The sequence below is a fragment of the Bos mutus genome, chromosome 1 (genome assembly GCF_027580195.1).
Source record: "Bos mutus isolate GX-2022 chromosome 1, NWIPB_WYAK_1.1, whole genome shotgun sequence".
Lineage (NCBI taxonomy): Eukaryota > Metazoa > Chordata > Mammalia > Artiodactyla > Bovidae > Bos > Bos mutus.
This window is the reverse complement of record NC_091617.1, coordinates 122,298,752-122,315,051: the sequence shown is the minus strand read 5'-3', so window position 1 is coordinate 122,315,051 and position 16,300 is coordinate 122,298,752. Positions and strand designations below refer to the sequence as shown.

The 16,300-nt window shown below is 38.7% G+C and overlaps 1 protein-coding gene across 1 annotated transcript; it reads left to right on the top strand.

Moving 5' to 3' along the window:
• The first annotated feature begins 12,182 nt into the window (after nucleotides 1–12,182).
• LOC138988716 (endogenous retrovirus group K member 8 Gag polyprotein-like) lies at nucleotides 12,183–16,098 on the top strand. Its single transcript, XM_070374910.1, is given in 3 exon segments — nucleotides 12,183–15,338; nucleotides 15,341–15,409; nucleotides 15,819–16,098. Coding segments are annotated over 3 exon segments (3,171 nt in total). The 5' UTR covers nucleotides 12,183–12,245; the 3' UTR covers nucleotides 15,828–16,098.
• Nucleotides 16,099–16,300: the final 202 nt, after the last annotated feature.

Genomic DNA, 16,300 nt, shown 5'->3' with positions numbered 1-16,300 from the left:
GTCTATTAGAGGAGTTCAGACAAACAAACAAACAGACACAAAGCGCCACCAACAACAATCAAATCTGTGTTCAAGGTCTAGCTTTCTGCTGTGAACTTCCTGTTTATAGGCCCCCCGAAATCACACAGTGAAGTCATAGCTCCCAATGTGAATGCTATATGTTATGTACGAAAATCGGTAAGAGAGTAAATCTTGAGTTTTCATCACCGGGACATTTTTTTTTTTAATCTTACATTTTTTATCTATATGGATATTCACTAAACATTGTGATAATCATTTCATGATGCATTTAAGTCACTGTTGCATACCGTAAACCTAAATAATGTATGTCAATTATATGTTAATAACGATAGAAGAATAAATGAATAAGATTGTTATCAACTAAGAAAAAACATAAAGAAAGACACTTTAAAATCACATAAACAGTAAACACGTAATATGTCTGTTTCTACAGTAATGGTGACAACTTGGGACTCTCCCATCACACAACATTCCAAGTGGGATCTGAGATTTGTTTCACCATCAGAATTTAGAATTCAGTATTTTTTATTTTCTGCAATGTTTCTTTGGAAAGTTAACCTTTCACTGTTCTTTTTTACTTTAGAAAAACTCACTAATCCCCCCAATAACTTTATTAGCAACCACTAAGCCTGGCCTATAGGTTTAGGTCTTTTTCAGAGCAGAAATACTGGGAGCTCCGGTATCTCATTTATGTCTGGCTGAGATTTTCAAGAAGGCTTCGCAGGTGGTGTTAGTGGTTAAGAGACCACCTAAAAAGGCAGGTAGATGCAGGAGATGCAGGTTCGATCTTTGGGTCAGGAGAATCCCCTGGGAGAGGGCATGGCAGCCCATTCCAGTATTCTTGCCTGGAGAATCCCATGAACAGAAGAGCCTGGAGGGCTGCAGTCCATAGGGTCACACAGAATCAGACATGACTGAAGCAACTTAGCATGCACGCACAAGGTTTTCAAAGCAGTCATTTCCGTATAACTGTGGAACTTACCCTGTGGAATTCAACAATAAGATTTACATTGTCAATATACCTTTAATATTTAGGACACATAACATGCAAATTTTAGGAGGTGTTTTTCACTTATATATTGAACTTGCCTACTATTTTAGATGCCGTCTGGATTTGAGCATTGTGTGTACTTGATTCCCTGTACAATTGTGCTTCTGAAAACTAGTTATGAAGCAAATTGAGTTATAGCTGATCTAAAATGCACACTGCCAGCTACTCTATTTCAGAGTAGGCTACAACTTTGCAATATGTTCAATTTTAAGAAGTCTTTTATAATTTCAGCTTCTCTAAGGAGCCAGTGAAGCTATAGCAAGAAGAGAATATAAAGTATGTCATGATCATGGGAGGCCTCTGTGTTATGGCCTGTTCATTTGGACTTAGCCAAGCACTTACATCATGATCTCCTACTGGCTAGATTTATGACCCTGTAGTAGCTTTTCTGTCTATCTGGAAATCAGCTTCCTCTTGTATAAAAATGAAGTTTTTCAACTGAATGCCCACAAATGCACATAGAGTATATAAGCATTAAAAGATTATAACAGATATAGAAGAATGCTTCTAAAGTCTAAAAGAAAAAAAAAAAAGAAAGAAAATTCAACATACTGGCCCAATAATTTTTTTAGTTATGTTTTTCTTCCAAAAAGTAAAATGTAATACTTAACTCACATAATATGCTGACAGTTCCTCAAATATTTGGCCATAAAAGCCTGCACACCTCTATGGTCCTACAGAATAAGTGGTTCCAGAGGTTATCTAGGGTCAGTTCACTGTCAAGGTAGTCATCTTTGCTTGCTGAAACTTTACCTGCACTTGGGACATGGGCCAGAACCAGACTGGCATGCTTTATCAGCTTGCTTGCCATTTTTAATTGATTTACCTCCTCTTGTTCACTAGATATATTACCAAGTAAAGATTATGCCCTTGGCTCTTCCCCTCATCCCCCAGATCTATTCTCCACCACATTCTTATATTCTGCTCAGGGCTATAAATGATTTTATAAATCAAGCCCAGTCATATCACTAACTCCTTTCCCACACAAACATATATTAATTTCACTTCAGTGAGCTTGTCAGTTTTTCTTAGTGCCTAAAATTACAAACTGTTTTGGTTCAAATCCTGCCCACCCTTTAAAAAGCCCAACACAAGCAAATATATTGAGAAACATGCTTTTTATCAGCAGATTTTTAAACACACACTCTCTTCAATCCTGCATTAGTGTTTTTTACATTCTCCTCAAAATTATTAAAATTCTGTCTAGTATAACAAATTTTATCGTGGATTTTCTTACATTTTCTTTATTGACTTGAAAGAACTATTTTTACATTCTTTTACATTTCTGTCAGTTTCATACATTACAAATATTACCACACAGTCATTTATCTTTTAATTTTGTTCAAAGTGTTCTTAGGTAAACTGAAATCTTTCAATTAGATATACAATCTAAGCCCATCTTTTTTTTTTTTTTTCCTGTTTCTTTTAGTTTGTACTGTGTGGTTGCTTTAGAATGCTCCCTATCTATGTAACAAAAACATTCTTCTTCATCTTCTTATTTGTACTGATAATTTTACTTTTGGCATTTAAGTGCTTAGTGTGTGAGTTTTTTATATATAAGCATAAAGTGATATTCATTTTTAGTTTTATATGGTGAACCTGTCTTATCCTCCAAATAATCCAGCTTTTCTGTAATGATTTGTTAATTTTTTATTCTAAAATGTCTACCAAAAATGATGAATAATGCAGTGGATTTCTTGGTACTCATTACTTCGCTTCAACAATCATCAAAATGTGATCATTTATATTCAGTATATTCCACCTTCAATTACTCAGTCGTCACCACTGCCCTTGTCTCCTCCAAATCCAGGGCAAACCCCAGACCTTATGTCATTGTATCCATAATAAGTCAGTTTTTATTAATATGTATCTTTAAGAGATAATATTTTAAATCTGGTCATGAAACCATTATCATACCTAATGTAACTTCATATTGAGTCACGGAGTCATATTTCATCAAATGTCTCACACACTTTTGGTATTTTAGTTTGTTTAAATCAAGATGAAATGAGAAAAAAAATCCCTACAGCTTATATTTGATTGCTATATTGCTTATAAATTAATATGTATAACAGTTTCTGAAGTAATCAGGTGACTGACTGTATAGACATTCCTGATTATGGATTTTGTTTCATGAAGCATCACTTAATATATATTCATCTGTTCCTTGTACTTCCCATAAACTGGTAGTTAAATTTAGGTGCTTCATGATGCAATAGGCTGTTTTGGCGACAATATCGGATAAGCTGTGATGTATACTTCTATTGCATATCACCAGCAGGCATGATATGTCTCTCTTTAAAAATCATGTTAAGATCAATCACTGTGGTGAAACTGGTCCATGCATTACAGAAACCCTTATCTTGAAAATTTCCTTAAATGGATCAGTAAAAATATGCTCAAAGCATGGCTCCCTCACACCTTACTCAGGATACAGGAAGATTCAGTTCAGTCTCTGAGTCATGCCTGACTCTGTGACCCCATGGACTTCAGCACAACAGGCCTCCCTGTCCATCACCAACTCCCAGAACTTGCTCAAACTCATGTCCATTGAATCAGTGATGCCATCCAACCTCATCCTCTGGCATCCCCTTCTCCTCCCACCTTCAATCTTGCCCAGCATCAGAGTCTTTTCTAATGAGTCAGTTCTTCGCATCAGGTGGCCAAAATATTGGAGTTTCAGCTTCAGTATCAGTCCTTCCAATGAATATTCAGAACTGATTTCCTTTAGGATTGACTGGTTGGATCTCCTTGGAAGATTAGAAAGAAAGGAAAAACAAAAAGATTAAAAAGAAAGAGAAGGGAGTAAAGAGAGGACAAACCAACAAAGGAGAAAATATTTTAAAGATAGACTAATAACATGATCCACAGAAAGGGTTAGACACAGAAGAAAAATAAGGTAACAAAAATGACCACTAAGAATGCAAAAAAAAAAAAAAGAATTTGAAGAAGAATAGATACATTTATATGCATAACTGAATCACTTTGCTGTACACTTGGAACTAACACAGCATTGCAAGTCAACCATACTCCAATAAAAATATTTTTTAAACAAATGAATAAAATTAAAAAGACTGCAAAGCTAACTGGATTAACAATTATATTGATGTACATTTAAATAAGATGGATAATTTCCAGAGTCGAAGTCTGATACATGAATCAGACACTGTTGGTAGAATAGGAAAAATGCTAGCATATTCATGTGTTTTGATAGTGAAAGACCTACAATAAAAACAGACATAATCATAGTAATAACCATCATATGAATAACATAAGTAATGACTGAAAGGTTGTTGCTGAACCATGAAAGACTCTGGGATTCTTGGCCTCTGGAGGAGAAGAATTCAACCTGGGGCCAGAGATGAGGCTTGATCACTCAGAGCTTTTGTGTAATAAAGTTTTTATTAAAGTATAAAATAGATAGAGAAAGCTTCTGACATAGACATCAGAAGGGGGCAGAAAGAATACCCTCTTGCTACTGTTAGCAATGGAGTTATATATCTTTTAATTAGTTATTACAATGAATCAAAAGAATGTCTGGAGGTTGTATAGATCTTACCAGACTCACTCCCATAATTTACATTTTTAGATAACAGGATTCAGTTCAGTTCAGTTCAGTCGCTCAGTCGCTCAGTTGTGTCCGACCCTTTGAGACCCCATGAATCGCAGCACACCAGGCCTCCCTGTCCATCTCCAACTCCCAGAGTTCACTCAGACTCATGTCCATCGAGTCAGTGATGCTATCCATCCATCTCATCTTTTGTTGTCCTCTTCTCCTCCTGCCCCCAATCCCTCCCAGCATCAGAGTCTTTTCCAATGAGTCAACACTTCGCAGGAGGTGGCCAAAGAACTGGAGTTTCAGCTTTAGCATCATTCCTTCCAAAGAAACCCCAGGGCTGATCTCCTTCAGAATGGATTGGTTGAATCTCCTTGCAATCCAAGGGACTCTCAAGAGTCTTCTCCAACACCACAGTTCAAAAGCATCAATTCTTTAGTGCTCAGCTTTCTTCAAAGTCCAACTCTCACATCCACACATGACCACTGGAAAAACCATAGCCTTGACTAGATGGACCTTTGTTGGCCAAGTAATGTCTTTGCTTTTCAATATGCTATCTAGGTTCGTCATAACTTTCCTTCCAAGGAGTAAGCATCTTTTAATTTCATGGCTTCAATCACCATCTGCAGTGATTTTGGAGCCCCCCAAAAAATAAAGTCTGACACTGTTTCCACTGTTTCCCCATCTATTTCCCAGGAAGTGATGGGACTAGATGCCATGATCTTCATTTTCTGAATGTTGAGCTTTAAGCCAACTTTTTCACTCTCCACTTTCATCAAGAGGCTTTTTAGTTCCTCTTCACTTTCTGCCATAAGAGTGCTGTCATCTCATATCTGAAGTTACTGATATTTTTCCCAGCAATCTTGATTCCAGCTTGTGCTTCTTTCAGCCCAGGATTTCTCATGATGTAATCTGTATATAAGTTAAATAAGCAGGGTGACAACATACAGCCTTGACGTACTCCTTTTCCTATTTGGAACCAATGCATTGTTCCATGTCCAGTTCTAACTGTTGCCTCCTGACCTGCATACAGATTTCTCAAGAGGCAGGTCAGGTGGTCTGGTATTCCCATCTCTTTCAGTATTTTCCACAGTTTATTGTGATCTACACAGTCAAAGGCTTTGGCATAGTCAATAAAGCAGAAATAGATGTATTTCTGGAACTCTCTTGCTTTTTCCATGATCCAGTGGATGTTGGCAATTTGATCTCTGGTTCCTCTGACTTTTCTAAAACCAGCTTGAACATCTGGAAGTTCACAGTTCATGTATTGCTGAAGCCTGGCTTGGAGAATTTTGAGCATTACTTTACTAGCGTGTGAGATGCGTGCAATTGTGTGGTAGTTTGAGCATTCTTTGGCATTGCCTTTCTTTGGGATTGGAAGACTGCTTTTCCAGTCTTGTGGCCACTGCTGAATTTTCCAAATTTGTTGGAATATTGAGTGCAGCACTTTCACAGCATCATCGTTCAGGATTTAAAATAGCCACATTAGCTAGAAGATTTTCAGGAAGGAGAAACTGTCCTCAAGCAGGATACATTGTTATTATATAATCCTAAAACTCAACATTCAGAAAACGAAGATCATGGCATCTGGTCCCATCACTTCATGGGAAATAGATGGGGAAACAGTGGAAACAGTGTCAGACTTTATTTTTTGGGGGGCTCCAAAATCACTGCAGATGGTGATTGCAGCCATGAAATTAAAAGACGCTTACTCCTTGGAAGGAAAGTTACGACCAACCTAGATAATACATTGAAAAGCAGAGACATTACTTGGCCAACAAAGGTCCATCTAGTCAAGTCTATGGTTTTTCCAGTGGTCATGTGTGGATGTGAGAGTTGGACTGTGAAGAAAGCTGAGCACTGAAGAATTGATGCTTTTGAACTGTGGTGTTGGAGAAGACTCTTGAGAGTCCCTTGGACTGCAAGAAGATCCAACCACTCCATTCTGAAGGAGATCAGCCCTGGGGTTTCTTTGGAAGGAATGATGCTAAAGCTGAAACTCCAGTTCTTTGGCCACCTCCTGCGAAGAGTTGACTCATTGGAAAAGACTCTGATGCTGGGAGGGATTGGGGGCAGGAGGAGAAGGGGATGACAGAGGATGAGATGGCTGGATAGCATCACTGACTGGATGGACGTGAGTTTGAGTGAACTCCGGGAGTTGGTGATGGACAGGGAGGTCTGGCGTGCTACGATTCATTGGGTCTCAAAGAGTCAGACACGACTGAGCGGCTGAACTGAACTGACTGAACTGAAGGAATGTAGAGGAAAAAAAATATTTTTCCTTTCTTCCTCCTTGAGTATTCCAAACCCCTATCTCCTTGGGGACCCCTGGACTTTTTAACAACCTACCAGGAATTGACTCTATCATGACAACATTGATTACTAACTCTTTACCAGAAACTCTTCCAGGAACATTCCTTTTATTTAATTACTTAAGTCACTGATACATATATTGTTCTACTTGATAAAAACTACACTAAATTGATATAATAGGATTTCCTTATTAAATGAAAACCAAACACAGCTACTGGCGGCTTCTAAATACTAGCTAAATGACTGGAAGAATTCATTCCAAACTGCTAACAATGGTCACAAAAAGTCGGAAATGACTGAATGACTGAACTGAACTGAACAATAGGGTACTGTGGTGACAAGTATAGGATTGGGTTGTAAGGGTGCTGTTATTTACATCTTTACAAACTCCTGTATCACTTTGATTTCATAAGCATATGTTATTTTTATAATAGAAAAATCATACTAAGAAAAATATATTACATGCCATAATGGAAGTTAAAGTTTCCATAATTAAAGTCTATAATTTGTAATCTCCAAAATATTAACTTGCTAAAAACTCATGGCGAAAAACTGTTACATTTTAATAGCCAGCCAATATCAGGATTCATAAGAATGTGATGAAAGATTAGTAATTATTTGACAGCTGAGAAGAATAGTTGAATAAAAAGTGATTGATCTGTGTAGAATGTCATGGACAATCAAAGTATGCATGTGGGGGGTAATGGTATGATGATAGTTTATACTATGGCTTGTGATCTGTTTACTGGTTTACCTGTTTTAGTCTCAATAACATACATGATTTTTTTTTCTTTATTTTGTTAATACTGTCTTTGAGCACTTACTATATGTGAAGAAATTTTCTAAGAATTTTATGTCAGTGCCTCTCAAAATGTTTTAGTAGAAGGGCTTTTTTGTTAGTGTTGTTAAAGTGGAATAATCGTAGACTAATTCTTTTGTAAAATATAAAACATAAATTACAAGAAAATGAAAATTTTAAAAAGAATACAATCTAATTTTGCTATTACTACAGTCAGTAGTCAGAATTATTCTGTAAAAATTCTAATGCTTACTCTAAAATTTTGTACTTCCTCAAGGCTCAGCTGGTAAGGAACCTGTCTGCCAAAGCAGGAAACACAAGAGATGCAGGTTCAATTCCTGGGTCTGGAAGATCTCCTGAAGAAGGAAATGGTAACCCTCCTGGAGAAGGAAATGACAACCTATTCTTGTCTGGAAAATTCCATGGATAGAGGAGCCTGGTGGCCTATAATCCATGGAGTTGCAAAGAGTTGGACACGACTGAGCATACACATGCAAGAACACACACACACACACACACACACACACACATAGTTTGCACATCAACACTGATCAGCAGTGCATTTTATGAGTATTACAGATCTTTTTTAAATTTTTTGTAAATTCTTTTGAGTTCTCACCTCATATCAGTGAAGTAGGTCTACAATTGTTCCTGCTCCACAGTTGAGAAAACTAAGGTGAAACGAAGTGAAGTAACCAGCAAATCCTATAGCTGGGGGTGGGGGTAGGTGTTAGGATAGGGTTTCAAAGCCAGTGCACTGAGGGATGGGATGGGGGGGAGGTGGAAGAGGGGTTCGGGACGTGGGGGGGAACACATGTACACCCATGGATGATTCATGTCAATGTATGGCAAAAACCACCACAATATTGTAAAGTAATTAGCCTCCAATTATAATAAATAAATTAATTAAACAAATAAAATAGCCTGAATTAACAGCCTGCACTTTAACCACTAGAAAATACTACTTCTACCAGAAGAAGAAACCAAGACACTTTTATTCATATTTTTTTTCTTTGATTTTGCGATTTGCCATACATAGTGTCTCATATCATTGACTTTTTGCTTAGGACAAAATATATTAATAAATGCTGTCCAAATAATTTTCAAAGTTATTCTGTAGAATAGGAATCAAGTCCAGCTGAACTTCAGTGAAACACTCCCTATATCCTGAGTTTAAGCTATTTGCATAGCTTATTTCCCATACTGATGGTTTAAAACACAACAGAGAAAACTGGCCTGTGGCCAAAAGGCTCAGACTTATTTTATTCCATGTTTATTCCAATAAACATGAAGGCTTTAATTCAAACTGAAATGTAATTTGAAAAGTAGAATCTCATTTCTTATTTGCACCTAGAAATTGACCAATCACAATTTTTTTTTAAACAAACTACAAGAAACAAAGCAGTTTATATAGATGACTAAACCAACAAAACAGTGAAATTCTCAAATCAAAAGTATAATTGTAATTACAATTTTTTCTTAGTTATGGACATAATATGTAATCCAGTTTAAATTTCTGGTAAACATTGCTTGAAATGGGTATCAATTGCAAAGGACTATAATAATAGAGGCAGAAGGTCCTTGTTTCTTCAGTTATTTTTTCTGACTCACATCCAATCCCTCCAATTCTGAGAGGTCACAAGCTGGAATACTAGAGCACATTAAATAGCATGCCAGATGATAAAAATTTACAATATTTATTAGTATCTCTCTCTCATCTAATTTGAAGCAAATTCTAAATTTCAAATTAATAAATCATGTACCCATGGACAAAGTGGTTGATGACTTTACTTTTCACACAGTTGTTCAGCAAAATCTAGTATGCATGGCCCCCCATACCAGGGCAGAATAAAGATGTTTATTATTGGTAGATCTATTGTGTGAAATATTATAATTATATATAATATATTTATATATGTGACTTTATATTTCAATGCTCAAAATATATTCAACTCTTCACAAAGTTTTGTTTTCATTTTGTCAGTTCAAGTGTTCAGTACCAAATTTCCCTTTTAGTATACTTGTTCCAAAGATACATTCTGAAATTAACATCATAATTTATAACATAAGCATTACATTCATATCTATACGATTTGTTTTAGTCATCAAATCAGCACAAATTTAATTGAGAACAAAATCCATATCAGAAGCTGTTGTTTTCCTGGTTTCTTTCAAAAGTTGGTCAGATAGTTTTATATTTGAGCAAACTTGGATCCCCCCAAACTCCCCACCAGAATTGACTCCTAGGCTTTCTTGGGGGCTCAGATGGTAAAGAAACTGGCTGAAATGGTAGGACACCCAGTTTCAATCACTGGGTGAAGATCCCCGGGAGAAGGAAATGGTGACCCACCAATATTCTTGCCCCAGGAACTCCCATAGACAGAGGAGCCTGGTGGGCTACAGTTCATGGGATCCCAAAGAGTCAGACATGACTGAGCAAATTTGTTTCTTCTTCTTCTTCTTCTTTTTTAATCAGCAGAGAGCAGCCACCAAAGAACACTCCTGAAATAGAGAGAGGGACATTTTAAATCTGTGCTGAGAATATAGACTCAAAGAGTGTTACAGCTATTTTCCACTGAAACTCTAAATATGGATGAATTTTTCAGAGATTTTTCCTTCCTATTGACAAGCTGCATTGTCCTATTGCAAAGTTGCTATTTTAAAATCAATATATTAATTGAAATTCTTTATTCTCCTTAAAATAAACAAAATACCAAAACTGTAATGCAATTTCCACTTGTTAAATAGAAAAGTTCTTTGTGACCACTTTAAAAGAGCATGAGGGCTTCCCTGATAGCTCAGTTAGTAAAGAATCTGCCTGCAATGAAGGAGACCGTGGTTCGATTCCTGGGTCAGGAAGATCTGCTGGAGAAGGGATAGGCTACCCACTTCAGTATTCTTGGGCTTCCCTTGTGGCTTAGCTGGTAAACAATCTGCCCGCAATGCGGGAGACCTGGGTTTGATTCCTAGGTTGGGAAGATCCCCTGGAGAAAGGAAATCTTCTGGCCTGGAGTATTCTGGCCTGGAGAATTCCATGGACTGTATAGGCCATGGGGTCACAAAGAGTTGGACATGACTGAGCAACTTTCACTTAAAAGAGCATGCACACATGAATATGTTTCAATAACTGTCAAATGCACATTTAGATTCTGTTGTTAAGAGTATAGATATAATACTTTATCATATCTTTCTTTGGCATTATTTATCATGTGTTGTCATTCTTTTGTCATTAAGTCACGTCCGACTCTTTTGTGACCAATTGGACTGTGGCCCACCAGGCTTCTCTGTCCATGGGATTTCCCAGGCAAGAATACTGGAGTGGGTTGCCATTTACTTCTCCAGGAGATCTTCCCAACCCAGGGATCGAAGCTACACCTCCTGCATTGGCAGGCATTTTCTTTACCACTGAGCCACGAGAGAAGCCAAATTCCTACCATGTTTATACTACAGAATGTATAGTTAAAGATCTGAAGGAAGAATTGAACTCTTTGAGGATAATTTAATCCCATTTTCCTCAAAGAAAAATAACTCTTATTCCACTATACATATATATATATATATATATATATACATGCACATATATATGGGGCTATATTTACATTTTTAAATGAAAGGCAGGACTTTCCTGGTAGTCTAGTGGTTAAGCATCCACCTTGCAATGCAAAGCACATTGGTTTGATCCCTGTTTGTGGAACCAGGATTCCACATGTCAAAGAGAAACTAAGCCAGCATGCTGCAACTATTGAGCCCAAGTGCCACAATTAGAGAAACTGTGTTCCACAAGGAAAGATCCCATATGACACAGCAAAGTTCCTATGTGCCACAACTGTGACCCAACACAGTCAAATACATATTAAAAAAAATAAATGAAGAGCATAATTTCTTTGTAGAAATATGGGGGGAGCTGCCCGTGAGAATGGGGTCCTTTGTCCGAAGGACACAGCTCTGGGAGCTGCCTCAGTCCTTGAGGGTTTGCTTGCAAACATAGCTCTCTGTCCCGCCACCCCAGAGATTAGGCGCTTATTTACTGTAGGCACCTGGAGCTCTGTGCAAACTTCTCACGCACAGAGAAATGTTATCTGGTGTAAGAAATAATAACAGGGAGCCATTCTCATGCTCTTAAGATTTCTTGTGACTGTTTGTAAGATGTATAGGCTAACCAAGAAAAAATGTCAACTGTTTTGTCTCTCTCACGCTTTTCTGTATAAATATGAGATGTTGAATAAAGTTGGTGTCAGACTGCGTCCCTTCGTGGTGACGTGTCTGAACCTCTCGACCCCATCTTTGTAGTCTCTTGCTTTAGTTTCTTTCTTAGCCCCGCCGTGCACGTTCTCGGGACCTAATCAACTTTGCCGGCTGGCTCCGGCAGGTGGCGCCCGAACCAGGGACTCGAGAATCGGAGTGCGACGATGGCTGCTGCCCGCCAAGATTGAGGTAAGTAAAGAGGAATTCCTAAGTAATTAAAAGTAAAGGGCAGGGAGGGTGATTGTCGAGAGTAATAAATAATGGGACAAGGCAATAGCCGCCAGTTATTTGTACATATGTTGAAAACTATGTTAAAAGGTAGGGGAATTCATGTAAATAAGTTACAGCTAGAAAAGTTTTTACTATTTATAGAAGAGGTTTGTCCTTGGTTTCCAGAGGAAGGAACAGTTAGTCTGGAAACTTGGAAAAAAGTAAGAAAACAATTGCAGACATATTATTCCTTACATGGTCCCAATCGTGTTCCTGTGGATGCTTTTTCTTTGTGGACTCTCATAAGAGACTGCCTAGATCCTGAACATGAGGGACATAAAATTCAAACGGCTCTCAGGGATTCCACAAGACCCGAAGTTACAGAGCCTTCTGCCCCTCCACCTGAGCCGCTTTATGCTGTGCCTGAGGAAACAGCTTATAAGGCTGGAGGGAGTGATGATGTGTTAAGCTCTGATGAACAAAAAGAGTTAAATGAACAAGCGGCTCAGTACCATAGAGAGGATATGCCTTGGGAGATGATGGTTAACATGGAATCCCCCCCGAAAAAAGGGGAATTAAAGCATTCAGGGCTTTCTGAAGAATAGCTGGAGAATTTAATTCAGAAGATTGTTATAACAGTAAAAAAGGATGCACAGAGAGACTCCCACTCCAGCCAGCCTGCGCCTCCAGCATATCCTCCCTCGGTTCTTGCTGGACTCGATCCACCTCCGCCTTTCGTAGAACCGCGAGAGCTTATATCTATCCCTGCTTCTTTGCCAGGTAAAAACATAAAAATTAAAAGTGAGATATTATTATCTCCTCTTCAACAAGCAATTAAGAGAGCTAATAAAGAAGGAAAACATATTCCCGGGTTTTCAGGAATCTATCCAGTGTTTGAAAATGCTCAACAGCAGAGGTATTATGAGCCGCTGCCCTTTAAGCAACTGAAAGAGTTAAAAATGGCTTGTGCACAATATGGCCCGACTGCGCCTTTTACTCAGGCTATTATAGAGGCTTTAGGAAATCAAAATCTGTCACCTAATGATTGGAAACAGGTTGCTCGAGCTTGTTTATCTGGAGGAGATTATTTACTATGGAAATCTGAGTTTGCTGAGCAATGTGAGATCACAGCCGATATCAACCGGCGACAGGGACTGAACACCACTTATAAAATGATGGTGGGAGAAAGAGAATATCAAGACACTAATAGTCAACTTAATTATTTACCTGGAGTCTACCCTCAGATTAGTGCTGCGGCTCTACAAGCATGGAAAAAGCTTCCAAATTCTGATAAAAAGACTGAAGATTTATCTAAAATTCGCCAGGGGCCAGATGAGCCATATCAGGATTTTGTTGCCCGCCTGCTTGAGACAATTGGTAAAATGATAGGGGATGAGCAGGCGGAGATGGTGTTGACTAAACAGCTTGCTTATGAAAATGCCAATTCGGCTTGTCAAGCTGCCCTGAGACCTTACAGGAAAAAGGGAGGCTTATCTGACTATATACGGATTTGTGCTGATATCCGCCCTTCATACGTTCAAGGCATAACTTTGGCCGCGGCATTACAAGGAAAGACAGTCAAAGAAGTACTGTATCAACAACAAAAGCGGGATAAAACTAGTGGTCGGCTTCGAATCCCTGGCTCTGGCTGCTTTTCTTGTGGCCAGATGGGTCATCAGGCCGCCCACTGCCCGCAGAAGCAGGCCCGGAGACCTGCTCAAACTCCTAACCTTTGTCCTAGGTGTAAGAAAGACAGACACTGGGCAAGGGATTGCCGTTCTAAAACTGACTTACAGGGAAAGCCACTTCCTCCGGTCTCGGGAAACTGGGTAAGGGGCCAGCCCCAGGCCCCGAAACAATGTTATGGGGCGATGCAAAATCTGACCAAATTGGAGACGCTTCAAGGCCAAAACGCAGAACTGTTACCGAGTTGTTCAGAACAACTGCAGAGAGTACAAGATTGGACCTCAGATAAAATTTTGCAATTTGCTCATTATCACCAATTTCTCTTCCCAAAAATCATTGTTTCTCAGCCCCTTGCCGACGCCCTAACTGTATTTACTGATGGCTCTTCTAATGGAATAGCTAGTTTGATTATACAGGACAATACTACCACCTGGCATACTAATTATAAGTCTGCTCAAGAAGTAAAACTATTTGCCGTTTTTCAGGCTTTATTACAAATTTCTGCTCCATTTAATTTATATTCTGACAGTCAATATATCATAAGAGCCTTAAACACTATTGAGACTGTTCCATTTATTGGTACCCTGAATTCTACTATCCAAACTCTTTTTCGTGATATACAACATTTAATTTGCTCCAGAGTTAATAAATGCTATTTTGGTCATATTCGTGCTCACTCTGGACTTCCTGGACCTTTAACACGAGGCAATGCTTTGGCTGATGAAGCTACACGTATGATATTTCCTTCATTGAAACAAATGACAAAAACTTCCCACAGCTTACCCCATCAAAACAACAATAGCTTAAGACTTCAATTTGGCATTACTCGAAAAGCTGCCAGACAGATTGTTAAGCAATGTCAAACATGTCCTCAGTTTTTTAGCGTCCCCCACTATGGAGTTAATCCTCGAAGATTGTTGCCAAACGATATATGACAAATGGATGTTACCCATATTCCTGAATTTGGTAAACAAAAATTTGTTCATGTTACTATTGACACCTTCTCCGGCTTTTTACATGCCTCTTTACAATCCGGAGAAGCTAGCAAACATTGTATAGCTCATTGCATTAAATGTTTTGCTGTTATGGGAACCCCTAAAACCATAAAAACAGACAATGGTCCAGGATACACTGGAAAAAATTTTCAATTATTTTGTACACAATTGTCTATCTCACATAAAACAGGTATCCCTTATAATCCTCAAGGTCAAGGAATTATTGAACGGGCACATCAAACTCTCAAACATCAATTGCAAAAACTAAAGAAGGGGGAATTGTATCCCAATACCCCCTCCAACTCTCTAAACCATGCTTTATTTGTTCTAAATTTTTTACAATTGGATATAAGTGGCCGTTTAGCAACACAGCGATTTTGGAACTTTGATGCACAAACAATAAGACCTAAAGTCTTTTGGAAAGACCCACTTGTGGGAAAATGGTATGGACCAGATCCAGTACTAATCTGGGGACGAGGGCATGTTTGTGTTTTCCCACAGGATGCCGAAGCGCCGCGCTGGCTGCCGGAAAGGTTAGTACGCACGGCGGAGACAGTCTCTAGCAAATCAGATGAGGAAATTGACAATTCAAGAACATGATGAATTACCATCTCGGCAACAACTTCAGGCATTGATGCGAGAGGCACAGAATCGTGTTGCGGTGCAGGGCGATCCGATATCGCCTTTAAGCTTCCTGATAACCTTATTAATTATCTTAAATCAGATTAACACTGCACACTCTGAAGAATATTCAAGTGCTTACTGGGCTTATTTTCCCGATCCTCCTCTTCTCCAACCCGTGGGCTGGGAGGGTCGGTCTATTCCCATATACACTAATGATACTGTGGCTTTGGGTGGTTTTTCAGATAAACATATTATTCCTAATCAAGTTAATTTCTCTTATCATGGAGTGTTTGATCGCTTACCTATTTGTCTGTCTAGATATTTTAATTCAACAAGATGTCTTTTTGTTGGGGAGTCCAGATATGCTGATTTTGACAATGGTTGGAGCCTGTATATTCCTGGAGTAATGAAACAGTCTGGAATTCCTCAACGTCGTAATGGAACTGGTCCTTTAAATATTCCTTTCTGCGACTTTAGAACAAGGGGAAGAGTCACTGCTGCACCATAGAAACTGTGTCGAGATGGAACTGCTACGGTTTATAACATATTTGGGACAAATGAGTCATTGTGGGACTGGTCTCCAGACTCGGCCTGAAACCCTGGAGCTCAAGATAATAGGAACTTTGCATCCCGTATTTGGAACTTGGGCGGCTCTAAAGTGTTCCAAACAGAAATCTGGAAACTAGCTGCCGCCCTTGGATGTGAGGGTTCCTACCTTCAGGTGGGATCAAAAGTGAGACACGGTCATTTGTGGAATCTCACCATGAGATACCCTCGTGCATGTGTGCCTCACCCTTATG